We start from the raw sequence: 26,273 nt of genomic DNA on the forward strand, positions 1-26,273 counted from the left end.
TCTCTCTTGCCTTTCAAATGATACTACCAGAATCGTCAACACTTCTCTACAGTCTGGTATTTTCCCTGCTGCTTTTAAAACAGCCATGGTGAAACCTTTACTCAAGAAACCTGATCTCGACACTGGTGATTTAGCCAATTATAGGCCAATTTCAAATCTCCCTTTTATTGGTAAATTGTTGGAGAAAATTGTTTTTAATCAATTACTTAAAGCAGATATCAGTGGAATGTTTTTGTTAATATAAGTCCTAAATAGTCCTATTTTCCGTCAGCAATCACTTACATGAAGTATTTCAGCCTAAACACGAGTCTCTCCGTCACTCTGCTCTGCTGTAACCCGAGGAGAAAATTTTCCTTGTGGGATACAAGTGTTATCCAATGAGGAGAGAGAACGGCATGAAGGGCTGTGTGTGCAGCCAAGGGATGCGCGTGAATGTGGTGACGTAGCACGAGGACCAATTGATGCCTGACAAGGGCGGGGGCTGCTAACTCATGGTGCGTTCAAAGAAACTCGTACTTTGTGTTTTTCCTTCCTGTGAAGTCATACCAGTTCGATCTGGTACGAGTTCACGGGTCGGAAGTTACGAGTGGCTGTTATAGGGAACTTTCACAGACAACAGGATGGTAAAAACACGAGCTACGGGTTACCTGGAACGCTACCAAGTCGTAGTTGTGACTTGAAGCTGTAACTTACGGTTTCAAAAGCCTGCCTTGAACGCAGCATTAGCCGAAACGGCCGTGAAGCTGATATCTGCTTTAATCATGTTAACACTAATAATTTATTGGATAAATTTCAATCTGGCTATCGCTCTAATCACAGTACAGAAACTGCTTTATTAAAAGTGGTTAATGACCTCAGAATCGCAGCTGACTCGAATAACGTTGCTGTCCTCTTCTTACTCGACTTGAGTGCTGCGTTTGACACTGTTGATCATTCCATTTTAATTAATCGACTTGAGAAATGGGTGGGTCTTTCTGGTGATGTGCTTGACTGGTTTCATTCTTACTTGTCTGACAGGAAATTCTTTGTTAGCCTAGGTGTTTCTGTTTCACGAACCTTTGATGTTGTATGGTGTTCCTCAGGGGAGCATCCTTGGTCCAATCCTCTTTTCTTTATATATGCTTCCTCTGGGTAAAATAATCAGTTCTCATAATGTACATAATGTTCTCTTTGTATTTTTTTTAAACTGAACGAGCAGAAAACTGAGATTTTACTTGTTGGTCCACTAGAAGGTCGGCAGAAACTTCAATCAAAGTTTGGCAGTCTGTCCCAACAGATTAAACCACATGTTACGAACCTAGGAGTGATTTTAGACTCTGATCTTAATTTAACTCATTGAGTGCCGCGCTCCTTTCCAAAGTTTTAGTCAAGTGTACCGGCAATTTAGACCATTTTTGACTTTTTATGTAGAGCCATAGTGTATTCTTATATTATTGCCACCAACACATACTGTAGCTCAATTGAAAGGTTTAACTTTATGCTTCAAATGACCACAAACCGTTTGTTTCTACGTGCCTCCGTTCCTGAGAAAAGTCAAGGTAAACATGGCTGGGTTTCACCAAAATCCCTCCTTTTTTTCTAGAAAAGGAGATACAGCGTCTTTTATGAAAGGTGCGCTGTTTCTGTCTGTCGCTCTTCTGACACTCGCATTTCTGGATCAAAGGGCTCGTATAAGATAAATATATACAACAATGGTTGTTCTATTCACAAAACCACCATCGGGGGCGGGGGGGGCGCCACTAAACAACAATAACACAGACGCACCGTGCCGTGTCAAAGCCTCTCGCCGCGGAACGTGAGGGTCAGTCGGCCATCGCGGCTCGCGAACACCGGTCCCGCCGGTGGTCGCGGTCCTTCTGTGGTACGGGTCGGTGCCGGTGGCCTGCTTTGGCCCAGAGACCATCATATTTTACCGCGGGGGGACTTTGGGGAGGACACGGTGTTGCTCGAGGTGAAGACCGGGCGGGACTGTGGGCTGAGAGCTTCCTGGTTCAGCTCCGAGCTGCTGCAGCCTCGCGGGTGAGAGCAGAGCAGCTGCAGCTGCGCTGCATCTGCATGCAGAACTCCGTTTGCAGAAGCCGAGTTATGATAAAAACTTCCAGATCATGAGCTGTCATGTGACTTTGATCCTCATCTATTTCAGTTCTCCTCGTCGTAGAGTCCCCAAATTTACATATAATGTGTATTAAAGTGTCTATTTTCATAATTTAAAAAAAAAGCAAAAAACGAAAAATCTCTTTTTTGGCACTCAACGCATGGGAACGAAAAACGAGAAATTACGTGGTTGGCACTCAATGAGTTAATTCGCCATTTTAACAGTGTTGCAAAAACTTCATTTTTTTACCTGAGAAACATCGCCAAAATCAGACCTTTTTTAAATCAGGATGATGCAGAAACACGTGTACATGCTTATAACTAGTCACCTGGATTACTGCAATTCTCTTTTTACTGGTCTCCCAAGAAAGTCACTAAAGAAATTACAAGTTATCCAGAACGCGGCAGCTAGGATTTTAACTAACGATTTGCTTTCTTTTTATACTCCAATAAGAACACTCAGATCCTCCACTGCCGGTCTTTTAACCATTCCCAAGGTGTCCAAGAAAACTGGCGAAGCAGCTTTCAGTTGTAACGGTCCTAGACTCTGGAACGCTCTACCCTTGGACTTGAGAATAGCGGACTCGTTGGCCATTTTTAAAAAGAAACTGAAAACGTATCTTTTTAATTTGGCTTTTAATAGGGATTGATTTCATTTTTTATCACTGCTTGGCTTTGTTTGTTGATGACGTGTTAAACTGTTGTTGTTTATTATTGTTTCTGCTTTGTTCAAGCACTTTGGGCTGCTTCGATGCATGAAAAGTGCTCTATAAATAAAGATTATTATTATTATTATTACAAGACTTGGTCACATTTTAGATTTGTGGAAAACTAAGTCAAACAGTCAGTCAAACAAACAACATTCAGACTGTTTTCCTATTTGTAACAATCAGCCGTTAGCTAGTACTGAGACTGTGGACGGAGCAGATTTAAGCATCACATTATAGCCTACATGTCCACGGTTCTGCAGATTCAACAGGTATTCATTAAAGCAGAATTAAGCGATCCGGTCGTTTTGGCTAATGCTGCGTTCCAGGCAGGCTTTTGAAACCGTAAATTACAGCTTCAAGTCACAACTTACGACTTTGTAGCGTTCCAGGCAACCCACTCGTGTTTTTCCGACCTGTTTTACCGGTGAAAGTCACTATAACGGCCACTCGTAACTTCCGACCTGTGAACTCGTACCAGATCGAACTGGTACGACTTCACAGGTCGGAAAAACACGAGTTACGGATTGCCTTGAACGCACCATAACAGTCCTCGACCCTACGTCACCACATTCACGGCGTTCCTTGGCTGCACACACAGCCCTTCATGCCGTTCTCTCTCCTCATTGGATAAAAACTGTAGGATACGAGAAAAGTTTTCTCCTCGGCTCAGAGCAGAGCAGAGGGACTGACAGACCCGTGTTTCAGACCAAACACTCTATGTAAGTGATTGCTGTCGGAAGATATAACTATTTAAGACTTATATTAACACAAAAATATCACTTACTTCTGCTTTAAGTTTGAGGTTTTTATTTTTTAAGTTTTTATTGCACTTCACGTCCGCTCAGGTGACCTTACTGTAGGGTTATCTGTTTAATTCAAAGCTGTGATGCCCACAAACACTAGCCAGGCTAGCGCCGCCTACTGGTTCCGGCAAATTTCATTTGCCTCAACAATGTAGTCAGGACACTAGCAATGCGTTTCGGTTTGCTCCGTCCGCCAGAGCGGACGGACCAATCAGCGAACAGACGGGTAAGTGAAGGCGATGACGTTGAACTCAAGCGCTCAAGATTAACCTATGAGCTTAACCGGTGTATAGCACACGTGACCACCAAGCAGCAGCGATTAGTTGAAGCAAATGTAAGCAACCGCCTCCCGGAAGCAAACGAATCCCTATGGCTCAGGTTCAGACGCTTTTTGAAATGTAATGAAATAAGCGGCTGATGCATCAGGCTACACAAACACAGATACACAGTTAGACACACCCACAGAAGGGGAAGAGGATTCATACAGTTATAATAGCTACTTAATTGATCATTAAATGGCAGTATTTATTATTTTTTGCAGTAGGCCTACTCAAGGAGAATTGGTGCAGTGCTCTAGTCTAGCACTCATCAGCCACATGTGTCAGAAATAAAGGGCTCTGTCACTATTTCAGTGGAAGTTTACTCTACTTTAACCTACATAATTAAATGTTTCATTTCCACTAAGTGTCATACCACTGTGTCCACAGACACACACTGACAGTTGTGTCAGAATGGATTTACACAACGTGTCCAGCAGAGGGAGATGTTTAGTTGGGAGTAGTTTACCATGTGTGAGTGGTGCACATTTTGATTCTTTAATTCTTTCGAAAATCCATGGCATTTTTTTATTATAAAACACTGGAGGTCAAATCTGCCCACGCTGTGAGAGACTTTAAACAGAAGCTAAGCACTACTCTGTTGTTCCCAACTCTCATCTGATGTTTGGTACAGATATTATCTGTTTTATTAATGGACCTTTCACTTGTGCTTTCATTTCTGCACATTGATTGGCCTCTGTATGATAATGTGCAACACAAATTTGCTTTGCTTTGCCACGACAAGGGAGAAGTTCAACTGCAATACAATTACTGAAGCATTTTCCAGCATTTCAGGTTACACTACACTACAGTAACACAATCATATTAAATATTATATATTCAATATATTATAAAAGGAATACAAAGTAAATAATTAATAATAAAGTAAACAACAGGTTCCAGATGGTTAATGCAATGAGATAAAAAAAAAAAAAACAACAACAACCTTTTCTTCATATTGTTATTGGCACTGGAAGATAAATTGTCTAAGGTCGCTTTAATTTCGAAGCCCTGTCTTTAAATAACTCTCCACGTCATCCTGCTGAGTGTCTCTTTGAGGACATCTAGTGGTTCAAGACAGACATTTTATTTAATGTGACTTCCTGGAAACGAGTTTATGTGCAGCCACCACACATACATTGACTGGCAGCCCCACAATAAAAGAAATTTGTGATGTCTGTAAACATTTCCTCTCAGTTTCGTGATACACTAGCTTCAACTGATCTGATCTTTGACTGGTGTTCTGCCAAGCCAGCAGAGGCTTGTTCAAGTAATGTAATGTTCAAGTCACTTACTAAGTTGATTGATTGATTTACTTTAATATCCCCAAGGTGGCAATTCAGTTTGATCTGAAAAATAACAAAGGTCCAGTGGAGCAGAGAAACGTCTGTTTCTTAAATAGTCAGAACTTCGGGTCACTAGAAATCTCTAGGAGGAAGGTACACGTGGGGGCAACAATAAAAAAACAGATTTAAAAAGTTTAAACTATTGTGTAATCCATACATCACTGAATTATCTGGATTATCTTTACTGTGATAGCTGCTTTTAAACTGTGGTTAAGGGGTGAGGGTCGCGCATGTTTGGGGCCAATAAAACACACAAAGATATTGGAGCTTAATATGAGTTCGAGAGGCAACGCCGTTCTTTCTGCCAGAGGACAAAAGCGCCCTCTGCTCACAGCGCTTTGAGAGGCAAGTTAACGCAGTTTTTTCTGCTGGAGATGAAACCCGCCCTCTGCTTACAGACCTATGTGGAGGCAGTTTGCTGATGTGTGTCTCAACCCAGCTTCTCTCAGCGGAGATTTTTCCGTCGAGTCAACCTTGACTAGAGTTAGAGCGGAATTTTTGTCGAACGGAGGCAGAAGACAGGCTACCAGGGAGGATTTTTGACTTCCTCTAACAGGACCTGGACAGCAACGACTACTCACCAGAGCAGGAGATAAGAGGACATGGCTGTTGAGAAACATTTGTTGATCTGGATGTCACTCTTTTGCACAGCATCTGCCCATGGAAGTAAGACATGCACACATACTTCGCTACTGTACTTAAATTGTGATCTCTCATTTCAATGCTTTCAGTGCTTTTATTCTGATATGTTTCCATTCCATCTGTTACTTAAAAATAAAACCAGAAGAAATGCAGCCCATATATTTGACCACAAGAAACAAACTATTTTACTTTTTAACTTTTATGTATTTTTCTTATTTTTTTCTTTTTAACTTTTTTAATATGTTCTTATTTTTTCTTTTAACACACACATATATATATATATATACATACATAGTATGTATACTATATATTTTTTTCTTTTTGACATATATATATATACACATATTATGTGTATATGTATGTATATATATATATATTATATAATATATATACATACATACACACAGTATATATATATATATATAAATATATATATATATATATACATACATATATATATATATATATATATTAAAAAGAAAAATTTTGTTTTTCTTATTTTTCTTTCTTTTTAACTTAAATGTTTTTAATGTGTCTGTCTGCTATAAGCACTGTGTGAATTCTGCTTTTATTCAGGTGTTTTTAACTGCAAGCATGAATTAATAAAATCAACTCAAAACTCATTTGCTTTTGTGATGGCCACCTCCGATTCTGCTCTGCTTGACTAATCTGCTAGTTTTCATTCCTCTTCTTACTTGCAGGGTGGAGCTAGACAGAGCCAGCAAGCAGGGGCGGTTCACTGGACTGTGGGCTGGGCCACCCTCATGTTGAAAGCCTACCCATTCAGTCTGCCTTTCTGTCTCTTCCACTCAGACCTTTTCTTTATCTTTGTTCGTTTATTTGATCATGTCTTAACCATCCACCATGTTCGGATATACAAATATACTACTCTTCTAATACTTCAGTCCATTAGATATCAGAAAATTTCTTCTTTTGATACACAGGTTCAATGAATATTAACTACTTTAAGGTCACTTTAACTTTGTAATTTTCTTGTCAGATACTTTTTTACTTAAGTATAGTACGTTATACAACACACACATATCTGTGTATGTTTGTGTGTGTGTGTATGTATACTAACACACGCAGAGGAATTAATGAATAAAAGATACTAGCAGATATTTCTGTTGTGAGCAACATTACTTTATTTAAATGAATAGATATTTCAATTTATTTATGTATTAGCTTTAGTGTGACAGTCACATAAGTACACTGCAGTACCTGTACTGGGCTCAATTATATACTCTCACAATCACCATCTTTGTTTTGGTTTACATTCAGAAGGGATGAAGTCTCAGTTACAGAGAAATAACATTATGTGCTCAGCCCTTGACTCACTTTTCTTCCTCTCTCCCCCAGATTACATCATCCTTACAGCTGAACCTGGACAGTCTGTCTTTCTGCCATGTCAAGTTCCCAACAACACTGAGGCCATGGTTGTAGAGTGGACCAGACCTGGACTGAAACCAGAATATGTGTTGTTGTACCGGGATGGATGGTCTGATCCAGATAACCAGTATCCATCTTATCAGAACCGGGTGGAGCTGAAGGACAAAGAGATGAAGGACGGAGACGTGTCCATGATCCTGGAGAATGTGACCAGAGACGATGAAGGAACATACAAGTGTCATGTCCTCCTGGGAGAAACAAACAACAGGAAAAAAAGAGCCAATCCATCCACTAAACTCTTCAGCACCATCTACCTGCAGGTTCATCAGTCAGGTGAGTCCCAGAGTCCAGACTCTGTTGTGTTCTTCACTCATCACCGACCTGACAGCTGATACCTCACTCTGCTTCTCTCTGCAGGAGATACAGAGGAGAGAGGAGACGAGGAGGGAGGAGACAAGGATGAAAACAGCAGAGGACATGTTGGACTGGCAGCTGCTCTTCCAGCTCCCTTTGTTGTTGTTGCTGCTGTTGGTGTTATTTTTCATGTGTTCAATAGAAAAGGTCAGGGTCGATACATTGCTGCTGAAGAGTCAGTGTCAGCTTCAACAGTCAACAGTAAAATGGAGGTTGAGGTTCTTGTCTCTAACTCCTCCACCATCTGAGCTTCTCCTCCACGTCTCTGTCTCTGCAGTAGACAGACCAGTGTCTCCTGACAAACTGTCCTGTCTCAAAGTGTCTCAGTCCAGATCTGAAGTTCAGCTCCAGAACAAACTGAGAGACTCCAGAGCAGAAACACTGATGAGGAAACCAGACACTCTGATTGGCTGTGATGCTGAGGTCACAGTTACAGGTGAGATCCCCTTCTGGAATTGCTACCTTAGCGCGGTGGAGGGGTTTGAGAGCTCAGATGATCCTGGGAGCTGTGTTGTCTGGAGTGATGAGCTCCTGCTGAAGGTCTCCCATGGCAACCGTTCCCAGGTGATGAGCCAGACTAAAGGCAATTCTCAAAGAGCAGTGATACTAGGGCTGCTGGTTATCGACAATGTGTGTCTATTTAAAAGATACATAAGTATAGAGAGCCTAAGTAATGTCGCCATGGAACCTCAACTCAGAAAAAGTCTCCATGGAAGTGAACGGGAGTCAAAATTTTATTTCGTGATCCGATTGAATTGTGCCATGAGAAAAAAATCTGACCTCTGCCTGTTTAAAACATCACGTTTCATGCCGAGAAATCAGCAGTTTATCATATAACGGCAACAGAAGAATGTATTTTGTGTGACGACGCTCTGCGGATACAGATCTGTGTCCCACAAAAAATTCACACCACCAACTGACACGGGAAAGGAAGGACGCCATGGTGACGTCACCTACGCGACTTGTAGTCTTTCTGGTTACGGATTCTTCTGAATTGTATTTTACAATAGTTTTACAACAAACTGCTGATTTCTCTTCATGAACCGTGGTGTTTTAAACAGGTAGAGGTCATATTTTTTTCTCATGGCACAATTCAATCGGATCACAAAGTAAAACTTTGACTCCCGTTCACTTACATGGAGACTTTTTCCGAGTTGAGGTCCCATGGTGACGTTACTTCCTGCTTCCGCATAGGCTCTCTATAACTCTCACCTGTAACCTGTGACCTCTGAGTAACAGCCAATCAGAGTGTCAGGTTTCCTCCTCAGTGTTTCTCCTCTGGATCCATCAGTTTGTTGTGGAGCTGAGTTCAATCTGGACTGAGACACTTTGAGACAGGAGAGTTTGTCAGTTTAACAGCAGAGACCATCAACATTTAATCATGTAGCAAAAACCTTTGTTTATGTTAAAGGCCCCATGCTGTGCACTTTTCTCTGGGTTTATTTACCTGCTGATATCCCTAACAAGATGTATCATTGGTTTTGAGTACCTGTGATCTGCTTAATATCGTTTATACTGCCCCTTTCTGTTGCCTCTTTCTGGAGCTCTACCAGGCACAGATCATTTGGCCAATCAGAAGAGAGAATGAGAACCTCTCCTCTGATTGGCTGACTGTTTTTGAGCGGCATGTGTTCGGGCCAATCACAGGCAAGTAACTGAACCCTAAGCTGCATTCATAAGAATTGAAAAAAAAACAACTGGTCACGGTGGGCGGAGTTCCCTTGTGTGTGACATCACAGAAAGGAGGAAGTGCTATCTGCTCGTCTTAAAGAGACAGTTCCTACAAATGGGCAGTGTGTGTTTCTCCGTTTATGACCAATTTGATGCATGGGGCAGTATATGCGTGGCCCAGAGACCTCCCCAAGCACGAAAAAATAACCAAAATCACATTTTTCATGCCATGGGGCCTTTAAAGTTAAAGTGGTAATGGCTAAAGCTTTTTCTCTGCAGGGACACGAGTCTGTAACAGCTGTAAACAATCAGTCAGTCAGTAAAACTACTGTTAAATAATGAAATGCAAAATATTCACAGAAAAAAACAGAAAGATTCAAAAGAGATTAAATAAAACAACATTCAGTAACTTTTTATGTTGAGTTAGAGTTTAAATTAAACTTTATTATTTCTGTACACAGTGATGTGCAGGTAAAAGTTAGTATCTAACTGGAAATATAATTTGATGTTTAAAAATGATGAAATGTGATAAAACAAAAACACAAAAACTAAGTAAGACTAAACTGAACTGACCCGAATTAAAGCAACAATATTATCTGTATAAGATTGTACAATAATGATGAAAACATTGTAATAATATTATTGTGTGGACTCAAACAGACCTCCATGTTCCTGTAGCTTTTCATATAGTGAAGCTTTATTTTCATGCTGTGATTTACATCATGTAGCTAACCTGTGTGATATTAAGCGACTTTGCACTTTTGTTATAGGGGAAAAGTTTAATGATTTCAATTCTAAAGTGTATTTTTCTATTGAACAATGATTAAGCTGATAAATAAAGTCTTTCAGTTTTAACTATCTCTGGTTTCTTTTCTGTAGAAGTGAATCTAACCTGTTGAGCAAGAAGAGACTGAGCTGTTGAAACATGACTCAACCTGCCCTACAGGGATCAACCACACCTGAGCTGCACAAACATGTTTAATTATAGATTATCCCCTACAGATTGGTCTCAGGCATCTTTTGAACACAACAAGCTCAAGGTTCAGCTGCAGTTTGAGGGCGGACCGGTCAGACAAGCTGCTGGAGGTTTGATAGACATGTTTACTGACCTTTTACAGGAACATGTTATCAAGGGAACTATAAACAAAACTGCCTTGTGTCAAGGTGACATGGATCATTAACAGACATCCTGGTTCATAGCTGCTCCCTCCCCTCTGGTTTATCAGAACGAGGAACCTGTTCAAACAAAGAGCTGCACTATTCCTCATTCACATGTTGCAGAAACTCTTCACTGCAGCAGTTTTTGAGCCGAGTGTGTGAGAATAAGATTTAATTTAAAATCTAAAACCTGTCCAGTCTGCAAATGCTAAACCAGGAGCTCCAGCTGCACGGTGACTTTATGCTCTGACGTTTTGATGAAAGATCTAAACATAACCCAGACTACAGACAGTGAACCAGACTAGACTGCATGCTGTCTTCTCTCACTGTTTATGACAAATCTACATGTTGCATTCATATGCATGTGCAAACAAGATTGCACAAAATGTTTGCGTTATCGTTTGCAACAGCTCTCTGCCCCCACCCCTCCTCTCAGTCTGAGTAAGGAAGTTGTTTACCAGAGCAGAACTGAGTCAGTTTAAGTTTAAAATTTAGCAAAAAAAACTAAGTGCTGATGATAGATCTAACATAACCAGACCAGACTACATGAAACCACATGCAGTCTGTTTCTGACTAATATAAATGATGCATTCATGTGCCTGTGCAGACAAGAGCACACAAAATGGTTGCACAGGGTGGGCGAGTTGTCGTTTGCAACAACTCTCTACCCACCTCCCCTGCCCCACACTCTCAGTCTGAGTGAGGAAGTTTTTTACCAGAGCAGAACTGAGGCGGTGCAAGTTTTAAATAAAGCCATTTAAAAAAAACCACCACAGCAGTTTTATAGTGAGTCTAAAGTCTGTGTCAGAGTCCAGGTCAGATCTGAGCTGACACTTCAGTCTTTATAAACATTAACCAGCTGATAAACCCGGAGGCTTCAGCTGCACTGTGACTTTGTGCTCTGCAACGCTGATTATAACACTAATTTATCAGAGATTATAAACAGTAAACTTGATGCAGCGCATGCGCTCTCTCTCTGTCTTACTGCAACTCTGTTTCTAAGAAACGTTAGTCATGTGTTGCTGTGCAGAGAGAGATCACCAAAAATGGTTTCGCAACTGCAGGGTAGATATGTTGTGGTTTAAAAAAGCTCTCTGCACCTCCTCCCCCTCGATATCACTCAGTAAGGATGTGGTTGTACTGAGAAGAGCAACCTATCTCTCTCTTTAACTACTTATTTGGCCTTGTTAACTTCATGGTATAGAAAGAAACAGAGGGCTGATGGGCTATTGGCCTGAGTCTCTGTTGTTGTAGAAGAGTAATAATTCAGACTAAGTGAAACTACAGTCTATAATAGAAAATATGATCAGCATGTGGAGGAGGCAGATGAATGTCATGACTATCAGTGTATGCTTTGTCTGATCTGAGTCACATGGAGATACCATGAGGCATACTTCCCCTCCAGGTCACCACTTCAGATTAAATCCACCAACATAATGAAACAAATACAGACCATGACGGTATCAGAGAGGAAGACATGTGTCATTGAAAATTCCCCCGGTCTGCTCTCTTTGTAGTTGTCTTCCCCCTCTCAGGTGTTGATGGGTTTTGTAGTGGGTCCCGGGGCCCACAGGTGGTTTTTGAGTGGGTCGCTGGGAAATTTTGTGAGCGTCACATCAAGTTTTTAGAGATGCAGTGTTGAGATCAAAATCCTGTTTGGTGTCGGTTGGCACTGTACGGCTGTGATAAACAGACAAATACATGTATTTTCAAAACAAAGAAATCCAAATTAAACTCCAAATCTGAAATATTGATTAGAAGACAGACTGATTTAATGCTGGAGGTTAAAGGTCAAGGTTATGTGGACCTCATAAGACAGTGTTGGTCCTGTGAAGACAAAATCTCTTAGATCTCAGAGAAACTTCATGTCTTACTCTGCCCATCTGGTCTCTGGTGGTTAAAGATCAATGGTCGAAGCTCATTACATTCCTAGAAAATCCTTTTTTAGATTATTCACACGGGTATGAGCAACGCTATGGGTTAGGGTTAGGTTCATCATCTTCCATGACTAGGAATAAACAGGAAATAGTCCTTGTGTGAGTGGGGACAACGACCACAACAATGTGACCCCACTTCCTCAGGAACATGTGATGTACATTGAGCAGGGTTTCAGTCCTGTATTCAGTAGTTATGGTCTATATATCAGTCCGTTCAGCTTTATGGTCCTGTATATCAGTCTGTTCAGCAGTCTTTTGTCTTTCATGTCCTGTTGTCAGTGGAACATCTAAACCTTGTTGCCCTTTTGTCCCCTTATTTTAATTATTTATTGTGGAAACAAATGTGGAGTCAAAGAGATGCTGATGTCTCCTGTTCCTTCACTGTTTTGAATGTAAACAAGGCAGTGATGGTGCAACAAGACTGTCAGCTGTGTTTGTGTAATCATCAGGGTTTTATATTATATCACAAGTCTTTGTTCCTCTTTTCTCCATCATAGTTCAGTTGTTTTTGAGGAACGTGAACAAGGAAATTTCAGAAAACGTAGTTCTCACTGTTGTGAAGCTTTGAACAGAACATCTGATCTAGAAAGAGACTGTAACATTAAACTACTTCCGCTATAATGAACTGATGAGACCATCAGACTGTGTTGGGTGTTCACTTCCTGTAATTCAACATTTTAGCAACAACAGGAAACTTACGGTTCCCGTTTAACTGAAGGAAGTTGATCAGTATTTCAACTCAAGTGGGACAAAAAAAGTTTTCCCATCTACAAAAAACAGTCAAAATACAGACAGCACTGCAACCTGGACACTCATGAGTTAAGTCTCTGTGAGGCAGATGTGGAATAGATGTGTTCGTGCCTGTAACCGATCCCTTCAGATTTGAATTTAAAGGATGCAGCGTGGCATTTCATCTTCTGGCAGACCATAAAGTTCGTTATGGCTGTCCTCAGAGAGCCTGGTGCTCTTTACACCCGCCCCTCATTCTTTGTGTGGCTTGGCGCCATATCCTGCTCCACCTCAGGGCCTTCGTGAGAAACGAAACAAAACAAAACCTATTTACTTAACAAATAACTAGAAATGAAACTTAGTAAGACTGAAACAGATAGAGTTTATGGGATTTTCTCTGTTTTTTTACAGTCTGAAGCAGCAAGGCATACAACTCTTATAATAAAACAAGTAAAGAGAAGGGAGCGTCCTACTTCTTTCACAGTAAAACCACAGCCTGAGCAGCAGCAGCTGCCATTTTAGAGAGCACACCAGACAACCACAAAGAACAGACTGAGCATCTGTCCTCTCGTATCAAGTTCCTCTTTCATTACCTCAAACTATAAAATGATCCACAACCAATGACTCCTCTTTCTACCTCTATTCCTTCAAATTAAAAGCACCAAAGCAGTCATCTTCATGACCTTGGTTACAGCCCAATTAACAGACCTTTCATCATATTCACGACATGTTTGAGCAGTTAAATGTTTGCATATTTGCTAGGTGTGGTGTAATAACCTTGAAGCCTGTAGCCAAACCACAGGCACACACATCTTGTGTTGTTCAGCCAAATGTCAGGAGGATACGCCCATCTGAGAGATTGGACATTCAAATATTATTGAAATAACATGTTGATCTGATAACAACGCTGCCTCTGTAGAGCCTTACTATCACCTGCACAGCACCAAACTGCTAATTTTATGACTAAACTGGTCTCTAATCCACCATGCACTGATCCTAACAACACAAACATGAACACATGAATCAACACACAACACACAGAGTCTTTCAACAGCCAGTTCTCTTTCTCCTTTCTCTTTGTCCTGTCTTTTTGACCCTGAACTTGTTCTATCACCACTATATTGTAGATGATTGAAAAGGCTCCAAGCTCTTGTTCTCTTGTTTGCTTTGGTTAAACTGTTACCTTGGAAAAGCTTTGTGAATATTGTTAGGCTCATTGTCCTTTAGTGTTTATTAGTTCAAAGTGGAAACCATGCTGAGCTGCTGTACAGACTGAAGCTCCAGTGCTGCCACCGCCTGGTTGACTGACAGAACAACAGAGAGTCCAGTTAAAAGAATGTAAACAACAGGGTAAGACTGAAGAGTGCATCATTATCAATCATTTATTTCAGATAACATAGAAATAACACATTTTACATCTGAATTAACACAAAAAGTAACATGCATTGTTTTTGAATTTAGATTTTTTTTCACTGTAGTTGTGCAAAAGATAAACACTTAAATGACAACAAATTTACAATCAATTTATACACACAGTGCATCATATCATTTTCTGTGAACTACAGTTGAGTGTCATGTTGTAGATCATAAACCTGTCTTGATCATTACTACTGTTTGTTTCTCTGTTCATTTCAACATTCAAGTTTCCTCGATAAAATGTATAAGTGATTGGTGACATCATAGGGCATCAAACTGTAGTGGGTTTACACTATATATTTTAATTATGAACTTTATTGGGGGGGGACATTCAATTTCAGAGTCCAAGTCTAAATGTTGTGTTTTTGTGATGGTTTTGTCAGAGAACTGTGTGTTTAAATACCCTGAGGCTGGATGGGAGAAGATGGAGCCTTCCCCATTAGGCCGGCGGCGCTGCAGTCTGGGGTGATGGTCCACATCACGGTGATCTGAAGGGTCACACAATGAGAAACATAAGCAGTGCTTTTTTTGGTCTTAAAGGACAATTACAATCTATATATATATACACAACCTGTGACTCTAGTTTACTAGTATTTTAGGTCGAACAGAATGAATCAGTAGATTTTCTTTTTAATGTCTGCCCCTGCATCGCCACAGCAGCGTATAATGGGAACGGTGGGAACACTGTTTACATCCCATTTGTTTTATAACAGACAACGTCAGATGGCTTCAAACATACACCGAGGGGTTTGTTTACTTCAAGAAAGATGACATGTTTGTAAACAGAGCTGTAATTGAGTAAATCTGGCTGTTTGATCTAGCTGTAAACATAGTGAGCCTTGACTTGACTCCCACGCGAGACTTTGTATTACAGCTTCTTTCAGTAAACAAACCCCTCGGTGTATCTTTGAATAGCCATCTGACAATGTTTATGAAAAAAATGCAGTTTTGTGCTACTGCAACTGCTGCAGAACAGACGACATTAAAAAGAAAATCTTCAGAATCATTCTTTTAGACCTAAAATATTAGGAAACAAGAGCCGCAGATTGAATTTACCTGTATGTATTCCATCATAGTGAAACCTGTATGTATTCCATCATAGTGAAATATTAGGCTACATGTAGGCCTATTCCTAGTTAATGGTAAAGCAGAAACAAAAAAATATAAACACATAGTCAGATAAAATTATTTCAAGTTCAAGTTTTCAAGATATTAATCTGACTGTTTGACCAACAGGAGAGAGAAAGAAACGCGACTTCCTGGTTAGATAAAAACAAAAACAAACATGGCTGCCTCGTAGTGACAGCTCTAGTACGCCGCCTGTGGACAGTGGTGGACTGGACACACACGATGACAGCTACTACAACCCATACATGTGTCATCTTAACATACACTCCACACTGCCTTGTATAAAATATACAATAACATTATTTACCATACATGACACCGTGCGTACACAGACCCGGTTAGCCGAGGCAGAAACCGACAGGACGACGCTCCGACCAAAACCTTACTACACGTGACTATAACGGTATGACATTCAACATGAATCATAATAAATATAACCTGGTGCTGTCGGCTGTTAAAAACCTGTCATTATGCGTCGCTTTCGCCACCGGTTTATTCATGGAAATGCACGTTTTTTCTCAGCTGACTCGCCGCTAGCCAGTCGTTAGCTTCCTAATGCTAACAGCAGCTAAACTGGTCCCGTTATAAGTTCCTGAGGCTCTGACACTCCTCCTACTCCGACCGCTTGGACCACTACTTTTCTCCGTGACTGTGTGGCCAAATGACAAACCGAACATTTAAGTTACACACCGACTGTTATTAAACACCTGCTATGGTGCCGTGTTGTTGTCACGATCGCCGCCGGTTTGTTCATGGACAGTTTCTATCAGCTGACTCGCCGCTAGCCGCTAGCTTCCTAATGCTAACAGCAGCTAAACTGGTACCGTTACTGAAGCTGACACACCTCCTACCGCTTTTACCACTACTTTCCTCCGTGACCGTGTGGCCAAATGACAAACCGAACATTTAAGTTACACACCGACTGTTATTAAACACCTGCTATGGTGCCGTGTTGTTGTCACGATCGCCGCCGATTTGTCACTGTTTTCTCAGCTGATTCGCCGCTAGCCGTTAGCTTCCGAATGCTAACAGCTTCTAACACGTCTCCTTGGTAACATCCGACAGTGCAACAACGGCTAAAAACTTCACAGTAAATTAACCACACAAAGCAAACGTCGCTTTACTCACCGATGTCACCTCTGTTCTTCCCATGGATCCATTGGTTCTTCCCTTCATTACCGATGAGCGTAGTGGTGACATGCTGCTATCCAGATACCGTACTGTAGGCGGCCGTGTTGTTGGGCTCGCATGTGTTTTTAAAGTCTCTCTGGTGCTCCTCCTTATTTACTCCGAGAGCAACATGTCGTCGTTGGTACAATAGTTCCTCCCCGTTCCTCTTCAACAGGTCGGTTTGGCGCCACACTGCTCCACCACAGAGTCCCATGCAGCATCCATAACACTGACTAAATACCCATCATTTTTAAAGCATTAAAACATCGTAATATATATTCGCCGGGTTGATAAGCAATTGATTTGATTTAAACGACTGATTCCCCTAGTGCAAAAAAAAAACAACAACAACTTGTAAACCGACAAATGAAGCGATAAACTCCACATTGATGCTAAAACCAAAATTGTTAGCTCACCGACATTAGCTCATGACTAAGCAACAGCAGCATTTGCTAACAGATATTTAATGTCCGTAACAAAACAATAGCACGGAGACTGAAAGGTTAAGCGAGTCATTAGCTAAAATTAATTTTCTAAAGTGTAACTTCAGGTCAAACTTAGCTAACACTAGTTAGCTGAGTGCTAAATCAAGGCTAGAGTGGGAAATTAGCTAGCATTAGTTAGCTTGATCATAACTTCAGGCTACAGTTAGAAATGTTAGCTTTCAACTGTCTGACACAATCTAATTCATAAAGGCAAAAAACCTAAACATTTAACACAACATTAAATAAGCTAGATTGTTAGCTGCTGCTAACAGTAGTACTCACCTACAGTGTCTGTCCAACTTGTGTGACACACAGGAGCTTAACAAGCAGACATGAGAAATGGCACGGTCCACTTTAGGGCTGTGTAGTCCACTTTGGGTCTGAATCTATCTATCTATTGTGATGCTATACTACAACTAATAGCTCACCGACTTTAGCTCATGACTCAGCACCAGTGTTTGCTAACAGTAGATCACATACAGTATATTTTAAGTCAGTAACAAAACACTAAGTGAGAATGACAGGTTAAGCTACTTGCCAGCTAAAATGGATGAATCTAAACAGAAACTTTAGGTCAAACTTAGCTAACACTAGTTAGTTGAACGCTAAATCAACACTGTGAGAACTAGCTCGCATTAGTCAGTCAGCATTCAGGCTTACAGGATAGTGTTAGCTTTAGCAACCAGCTAACAGTGGATGTCTGATATTTTATGTTGGTAACAAAACAATAACTTGACAATGGTAATGAAAGTCATGAGCTAACATGAAGAATAATTTAAATAGTAACTTAAAGTAGAAAATTTAGAAACCATCCGAGCATGAAACCAATGCAAAAATTAGAAACTACTAGCTAGCATTAGTTAGCTTAAATAGGCTATAACTCGAGACTAAATGGGAAAACGTTAGCTTTCATCTGTTACTGTCTGACATTCAGAGAAATTCAGCAGGTGAAAAAGTAAACTAAACAACCTAGATTGTTAGCTGCTACTACTGCTACTCACCTACAGTGTCTGTTCAGCTTGTGTGACACAGTCTGAGCTTACAACAAGCAGACATGAGGAATGGTACAGTCCACTTTAGGGGTGTCTGAAATCTATCTAATTATATTCACGAATGACGATAAAGAAAAACACAATAAGAGTGTCACATCTGAGAGGATGAAGCATTTATTAGTTTTGCTTGATAAATAATAATTATTAATATAGCCTAGCTAGTGGCTTAGTTTTATTATGAATCAACTATTAGCTGCAGTAGTTTATTAAATTACATTTCATTTATTAAAACACACACACACACACACACACACACAATATTGTAAAGCTGCAGGAGCTCCGACACACACAACGTACAGACATTTTATATAAATAAATAATGGGATCAGTTGCTGAGCAGGACGTCAGTGGATGGGCTGGTGAGGAGCTGTGGGGGACAACCTCAGGGACGAGTAGATGACCTCAGGGTCCGGTGGACACTCTGCACACAAACACACAGTTCATTTTAGTGGAGGCACATAGGCCTACTACATAGTTTTGTAGTATGTCAATTAGGGCTGGGCCAAAAAAAAACGATTTTTATATTAATCACGATTTTTTTCTGGCAATTTTTAAAAATCTCATATGAGAATCGATTTTTTTTTAGATTTTTGTTTTTTAAATTTAATTTAATTTTTTTTTTTTTTTTGGGACGACCAATGTTTATTGTACGATCATGTTTTCTGTGCCATTACACTCGACAAAGTCAAACCGGCCTGTTGTGTTAGTTTGTTCACAGATATCTATGTGAACAAACGAACACTGATGTGTGTATTGTTTTTTGTAAATATGACTTATGGTGTATTGTCAAGTGTTTGGTTCAACCTGCTCTTGTTTAAGGACAGACAATCACAATAATTGAAATATAAAATCGCAATACTTGGTAAAATCAAATCGCAATACTTGTTTAATCAGAATCGCAATTTAAATCGAATCGGGACCCAAAAATCGTTAGAGAATCGAATCGGCACAAAAGCATATCGGCCCAGCCCTAATATCAATACAATAGCTTGGCATAATGACTGCAACTGAAATGCATCCATCAGGACCACACAGTCACATCTAATGTGTATGAACTGTGTCTCTCTACACAGAACCAGAACCCGATGTGGACTGACTGTACCTCTCATGCTGTGTGCTCTGATGAAGACTTGTCCATAAGCCACGTCTGTTGTTCTTCTCACCGCTGTGTAAACTGCAGCCGCATCGCTTCCTACAACAGACGGGTCATGTGAATGCAACGGCTGCATAAACTTAAGGTAGTACTTTACATGCAAACAATACTCACAATTAGGGCTGTCATGATTATAGATTTTCTTGGTACGATTATTGTCAGAGAAATAATCACGGTGTTACGATTATCACGATTATTATGCATCAATACATTTCACAACACTATGAATGTGTAAAATCAAATATAGTCAAAATATAATTACATTACTAATCTCTTAATATAGGACCAGTTATTAATCCGCCGGGGGAAGTGTTTGAAATATTTAAGTCATTAATTGTCATCTATACCAATTGTTTAAGTTTATTTTAATCATTTTTTTAAATTACAAATGACACACTAACATTTAAATTCCCACTAATTCAGTGTTATGTTACCAGTATCTGTGCATCTTCCTTTACTTTGGTGCATCTGCCGATATGGTTCCGGCATAATCTTTTTCAGAAAGTGACGGTATTTAGGAATCTTTACGATCAATTAATTGTGGTGTTTAATACCACGATTAATTGTGAAAACAAGTAATTGTGACATCCCTACTCACAATACATCACTCTACTGCATTACCTGTTATTTCTGCTATCGCTAGGCAATTGAATCGGGTCAACTTTTGGACTTTTGGCTTTTGTCTTTGAAGGGGTTTCACCTCTTATTCAAGTGGCTTCATCAGTTGGTGTAGACTAGACTGGCTGACAAAAAGATGTCGTTGTGACAAAAGAAAATATTTTTTTGCACTCAGAGCTGTAAGAGTATGGAACAAGCTTCCTGAGGATGTAGTACAGGCTCCGTCAGTGAACTCTTTTAAAAATAGACTCGATCAATGTTGGTCAAACAAGGACTTTTTATATAATTACAGGGCAAGGGTATGAATTATTTTGTTTTGTTGTTTCTTTCTTTTTCTTTCTGTCTTTTTTTGTAGTTTTCTTGAGATTTTTTGGGATTATTCTGTTATATGTATTTTAGTGATTATGTATGGGTTGGTATATTTGTGTTTAATTTGTGTATGTTGTTATTTATTTGAGTCTGATGTAGAGGATTTATATCCTGTATCAGATGTTTTTTCATTAAATTTCATTTCATTAAATGACTCGGGTATTTCTCATTCTCGCCAGTCTAGTCTACACGAACTGATGAAGTCACTTGGATAAGAGGTGAAACGTCTTCAAAGACAAAAGTAAAAAGTCCAGTTGACCTGATTCAATTGCCTAGAGATGCCTTTATGAGCTGTATTTAGCAGGTTACCCTCGCTGTTTTAAACCATAATTTAAAAGTCAGTGTCCAGTGGCTACGGACTTCAGGAGTTGGTGGTGGAGACCAAACATGGAGCTAAAAGAGAGCGAATGTTTGCTGGTGAGGAGGCTGCAGCTAGAGTCGTTAGCTTGTTGATCTGCACACTATCCCTCAGCATCAACGTACACTTTAATTTCAACGAAGTTTCAGCTTCAGTTTGACTTTTTACCCCCAGTTGTTGTTGTTGTTGTTGTTGTCGTTGTACGTACCTGTGGTCCAGTCCGCCTCATCACTGACGGCTGCTGACGACACCGGAGCTGCTTCACTCTCTGCAGAATGAAATACAAAACATCTCACCTGAAGGTTTCACTTTAGATTTTCTCAACTTGGTCCTCAGTTGTCATACGGACAGTGATGAACCTACTTTAATCGTTAGTTACCATGGTAACTATAAAAACAGCCGTGGTTGTGGTTTGGGTTTAGGATGCGACTGTCGTCTTGGATAAAATTCAGTAAGATTCAGGCAGATTCATATAATCTATCAGTAGCCTAACCCCTTCTTACTGCCACTTATGGTTTACAGCTGTCCCCTGAACGTCTCACTGCCAGGCTTTGTGGTTGTTATTGCAAACAAAGTTGGAAATGTGTGAAAAAGGACCAAACACTTTGCAAGAGCAACGTGCAAAGATGTTGAGAGTCAGAGCTGCAGGTAGAGACACGTGGAGGAAACAGGAAACTGAGGGGGAGGCAGATATCATGTTCATCTATCGACACTTTGACCACCAACTACAACGGTTGTGTCCTTTAGGCCTAGTTCTTGTTGAGGCGATGATTAACGGTTTTTAACAGCATCTTGACAGAAGTTCTGTGCGTCCTACCTTCAGGTTTCCTCCGGACACATCGTCTCACCAGCAGAACCAGTAGGACCAGAACAACCAGACCACCCACGGACGCAGAGACGAAGATGATAGATGTTGTGATGGAGGCTGATGGAAGAGCGGTGGTGGAGGGCATCTCTGGAGAAGATACAGAAATGATTTGGGCCTCCTGACCTGTGACAGTGATCCAGCTGGGTGGAGACCCTCCATGGCCTGTGATGTCACAGCTGTAGAGGCCTTCATCAGACTTGTTGACATGGTGGATGGTCATGTGACGTGTAGGCTCAGTCCTGATGAGGGAGCCATCTTTATAGAAAGCAGCTGGGGGGTTGGAGGGAGGGGTCTCCTTTGATTGACAGCTCAGAGTGACATCATGTCCCTCCATCACAGGGAGGACAGGACTCTGCAGGATCACTGGTCCACCTCAACACAGAGACAAAGTACAGCAGTTGATCCATTTCCACACAGCTTCATCATCACTCAGTACGTTTACATGCAGAGCTTAATCGAGCTAGGCTCAAAATTCGATTTTGGCGTCAAGTCAGACTTCTGTCCTTGTCTCAGTTTACATGCAACTGAGAAAATCTAATAACTGACGGGGTCCATCGCCCCCTCATGCGGCGTCACCCGTCATTTCAGTGGGTTAATACCCCCCCCTGTCCTGTTGACTTTTCTGTCACCTCCTAAAAAACTGAATATAAACAACTTAGTAGCTTAATAATAAATTCTCAACTGCAGTTCCTGACCAGACGCGCCAGTCTGGGCTGGATTCACGCTGAGAATAGGATACGGGCTTCCTTTTTTCCTCTCTCTCTCTCTCTCTCTCTCTCTCTCTCTCTCTCTCTCTCTCTCTCTCTCTCTCTTTTTAAATAAAACACTCTTGCTGGTTGCGCTGTGTGAAATGCATTGAATCTGTGCTGACGTTGGGTTTTTGTCTTTACTTTGCCGGGTTCGGGCGGCTTCTCTGCTCCACTTTGTGCCGTCTCTACGGTTGTGGAGCATGAGCACATGCGTTGTCCAGTTATACTCCGACTAAGGTGTATACATGACGGAGAAAATCGAATTCCAATCGCATTATCTGGGTGTCTTAATCGGAGTTCTCCAACTCCGATTTCAGTCGGACTAAGGTGTTTTTTTTTTTTTTAAGTATATTTTTTCGGCTTTTTGCTTTTTATTTGATAGTGATGACAGTAGAGATAGACAGGAAATGGGGAGGCAGAGAGAGGGGGAATGACACGCAGGAAAGGTCTGCCCGACGCGGGATTCGAACCGGGGACGCCTGCGGCGAGGACTGTAGCCTCTACATGGGACGGCCGCTCTACCCACTGCGCCACGCACCGCCCCCGGACTAAGGTGTTTACATGCACTTCAGTTGTCCAGTTATAGTCGGATTAAGGCAATAATTCGGTTTTTTCAAGTGTCATGTAAATGTACTGAGTGACTCCACAGTCTGATCTTACCAGTCACAGTGATGTTGATGCTGCTGCTGCTTGTTGACTCATTGATGCTGCTATTGGTTGTTGCTCCCTCTCTCAGCTCACACCAGTAAACTCCACTGTCTGTTGGGACGAGGAAGCTGATTCTACAGGAGGAACCAGTTGGTTCTCCCCAGTCGTCACACTCAGCTTTGGTGTCTCTGGTTGGATTCCTCATCACCTTCCATCCAGCAGAGCTGTCGTCCTCCTCACAGCTCAGAGACACTGAGTCTCCTCTAAACAGCTGAGAGCTGTTGGGGTTCACAGTCAGACGAGCTGAGAGAGAATTAACAATAATGTCACAAAGAACTGAATTAATCCTGATTGACGTTTGTGTTAAAGCTCCATACAGTATAAAGGTAGATGTTTGTGTTAAAGCTCCATACAGTATAAAGGTAGATGTTTGTGTTAAAGGGAAATTCCGGCGTAAGTCTAAACCATGGTGTAACACACCGTGACACCGAGTTAGACCCCCCACCAAGATGCTGATCGTTGCTTTCTCTGGTTGTAGTGATGTTAGTGAAGACCGTACAACAGCAAACACTGCAGACAATGTGGCCACGCTGAACGACTGCCACAAATAATGCTCAGAACAGCACCGAACTTCATCAACAATATAAACACAGTCACATAATGTAGCTCGAGGCATCAAACGTCTGCTAGTGTTGCCTGTTTTTATCCTACAGCGCTCACCCCGCTCTCCTTGCTTGTTGTGGCTGAAGCTCGGTAATCGACTCTCAGGGCTTCCTGGAGGAGAGCAGGGTGAGTTTTGTCGGTCTCTACAGGCAACACCAAGGGGGCAGTTGTGGGTCTGAGAAGTGAAGTCACTTCCGCGTTCAACAAACTGCAATCCCCTCTTCTTCCTCTGGGGGCTGGTGTCAGAAAGCAGCATTCTCCATAGACCCCCATGTTAAAATCACAGACTTTACATCCTCAATAAACATGTTAAAAGCCTGGTGTCAGAACGTTTTTTTTTCTCAATCGATAGTTTCTACCCCCGCACACACTCTGAGGGGGGTGAATTATTTTTTAACTCTACCGTTTTACTGTTATTAGGTTAAAACTCTGGCCAATTAGGGCGCGGAAATGTTGAGTGACAGGTCCGAGCAGCTCCGTGGACAGCTGCTTCGAGGCCAGTGGGCGGGTTCTCGGCCGGCCAATCCAACATGGTGCTGTTCAGGCCGCCATGTTGGAGTCACAAAAACGACTCCCCAAGACCAATGGGTGATGTCACGGACGCTACGTCCATGTTTGTTACAGTCTATGGTCAACACTAGCAGACGTTTGATGCCTCGAGCTACATTTCTGTGACTGTGTTTATATTGTTGACGAAGTTCGGTGCTGTTCTGAGCATTATTTGTGGCGGTCGGTCTGCGTGGCCACATTGTCTGCAGTGTTTGCTGTTGTACGGTCTTCGCTAACATCGCTACAACCAGAGAAAGCAACGATCTGCAGACTTCATCTCTTGGTGGGGGGTCTAACTCGGTGTCACGGTGTGTTACACCATGGTTTAGACTTACGCCAGAATTTCCCTTTAAAGCTCCATACAGTATAAAGGTAGATGTTTGTGTCACCACATGGACCCACCATCCATCAACTTGCAGGATTTGGTTTCTCTGAGTGTTTGATTCTTAAAGCTGCTCTGTTTTTATTGGATCACTTTAGAAAACAGTCAGCCAATCAGAAAAGAGGCTCAGAGCCTCCTCCTCTCTTCTGATTGGTTGACTCCGACCTGTCGTTACTAGAGCTCCAGAAAGAAGCTGAGAGAGGAGATGGAAAACTACACTGAGATGGTTTAAAAAAAAATCTTCTCATGGATCAGCCCTTCACAATAAAAGCACAGGAAGAAGAATGCACATTGTTGAGCAGTTTTATACCATGATGCGTTCACTGACCTTGGTCTGTTGAGCAGCAGAGCAGAGAAACCAGCACTGAAGAGAAAGAAAACGACCAACAATGGAACTGATTATTGAAAACACAATAAATCAGTCTGAAGCTGAGAAAACCTCGACTTGTAAAAGTCACAGTTAAACAGGATGTGCCCGGGGGCGGAGGTGATGAAACCATTAACACTGATCAGTCGTCCTCATTAAATCTGACTTTTCACAAGGTTTAACCAATATTTTAATGTGTTTTTAAAAAAAAAAACCTGTTAATCTGAATGAAGAAGTTGGAGTTGCACATCTCTTAAAATATCTTCCACTTTCTGTTTTTACTCCACATAACTGAACATGTGAAACTGGTCATTTCAACTCTACGACGTCCGTTCAGTAATACATGTACGTTGTTTTATGGGTTTTAAAGTGAAGTAAATCTGTGTCAGACTCTACATGTATAAAGTGATATTAATATAATAAATATATATTTTACTTACCAAGCAGCTTCAGAGGACACGTCTGTCCCATTGTCCAACAGAACAAAGTGAGACTGAGACGTTTTTTTCCGTCTCTGCAGATGAACCCACTCCTTCCTCTGTGAGTGTCATCTGTGGTTTTGTCTTGAAATGTGAACACAGCCCTACAAAAAAGAAACATTACGTATGTTATAGCACAGGAAGAAAGAAAAAGAAACATGTAGAAAATATTCATCTGCTGTTTTATTCCTCCTCCCCCCGGATCAATTATCAGTTGCCTGTGCAGGTCATTAAGAATCTGATCAATTAATGATTGATCCTGTTTAACGACAAACTGCTGATTTTTTTGGCATGAAACGTGATGTTTTAAAGGGATAGTTCACCCAAAATTCAAATTTCACTCAGCAGTATTTGTCCATATAATGGTTGTGAATGGGGCTCACTTTTCTTCATCCAAAAAGACACACCAAAAACCATCCAAATACCTCCATAGTGCTCGTCTGTAATGTCCCTCTTGTATTGAAGCCCCGACATGAGAAATTGTTCAAAAAAAAGTTCACTCAGTTCACTGCTCTTCCTGTGTCTTGCACTGACCAGCGGAACAATTTCTCGTGTTGGGGCTTCAATACCAGAGGGACATTACAGACGAGCAGCATGGAGGTATTTGGA

General features: G+C 41.1%; 2 protein-coding genes and 1 long non-coding RNA gene across 3 annotated transcripts in view; 1 reads left to right on the plus strand and 2 right to left on the minus strand.

Moving 5' to 3' along the window:
• Window positions 1–26,273, minus strand: part of LOC311001368 (uncharacterized protein) — a 148,307-nt gene that overhangs the window by 67,322 nt on the left and 54,712 nt on the right. The gene's annotated exons all lie outside the window — the stretch shown is intronic.
• Window positions 1–26,273, minus strand: part of LOC311001533 (uncharacterized protein) — a gene marked incomplete at its 5' end in the record, with an annotated part of 89,109 nt that overhangs the window by 24,872 nt on the left and 37,964 nt on the right. Inside the window, 2 exons of the mRNA XM_083992618.1 lie at window positions 21,951–22,199; window positions 23,237–23,527. Of these exons, the coding sequence (XP_083848744.1) occupies window positions 21,951–22,199; window positions 23,237–23,527 (540 nt within the window). The remainder of the gene's footprint in view (window positions 1–21,950; window positions 22,200–23,236; window positions 23,528–26,273) is intronic.
• LOC311002184 lies at window positions 7,754–10,241 on the plus strand. Its single transcript, XR_014596224.1, has 2 exons — window positions 7,754–9,126; window positions 9,631–10,241. It is a non-coding gene; the product is annotated as an uncharacterized lncRNA (long non-coding RNA).

The sequence above is a fragment of the Trachurus trachurus genome (genome assembly GCF_905171665.1).
Source record: "Trachurus trachurus genome assembly, chromosome: 18".
Taxonomy (NCBI): Eukaryota; Metazoa; Chordata; class Actinopteri; order Carangiformes; family Carangidae; genus Trachurus; species Trachurus trachurus.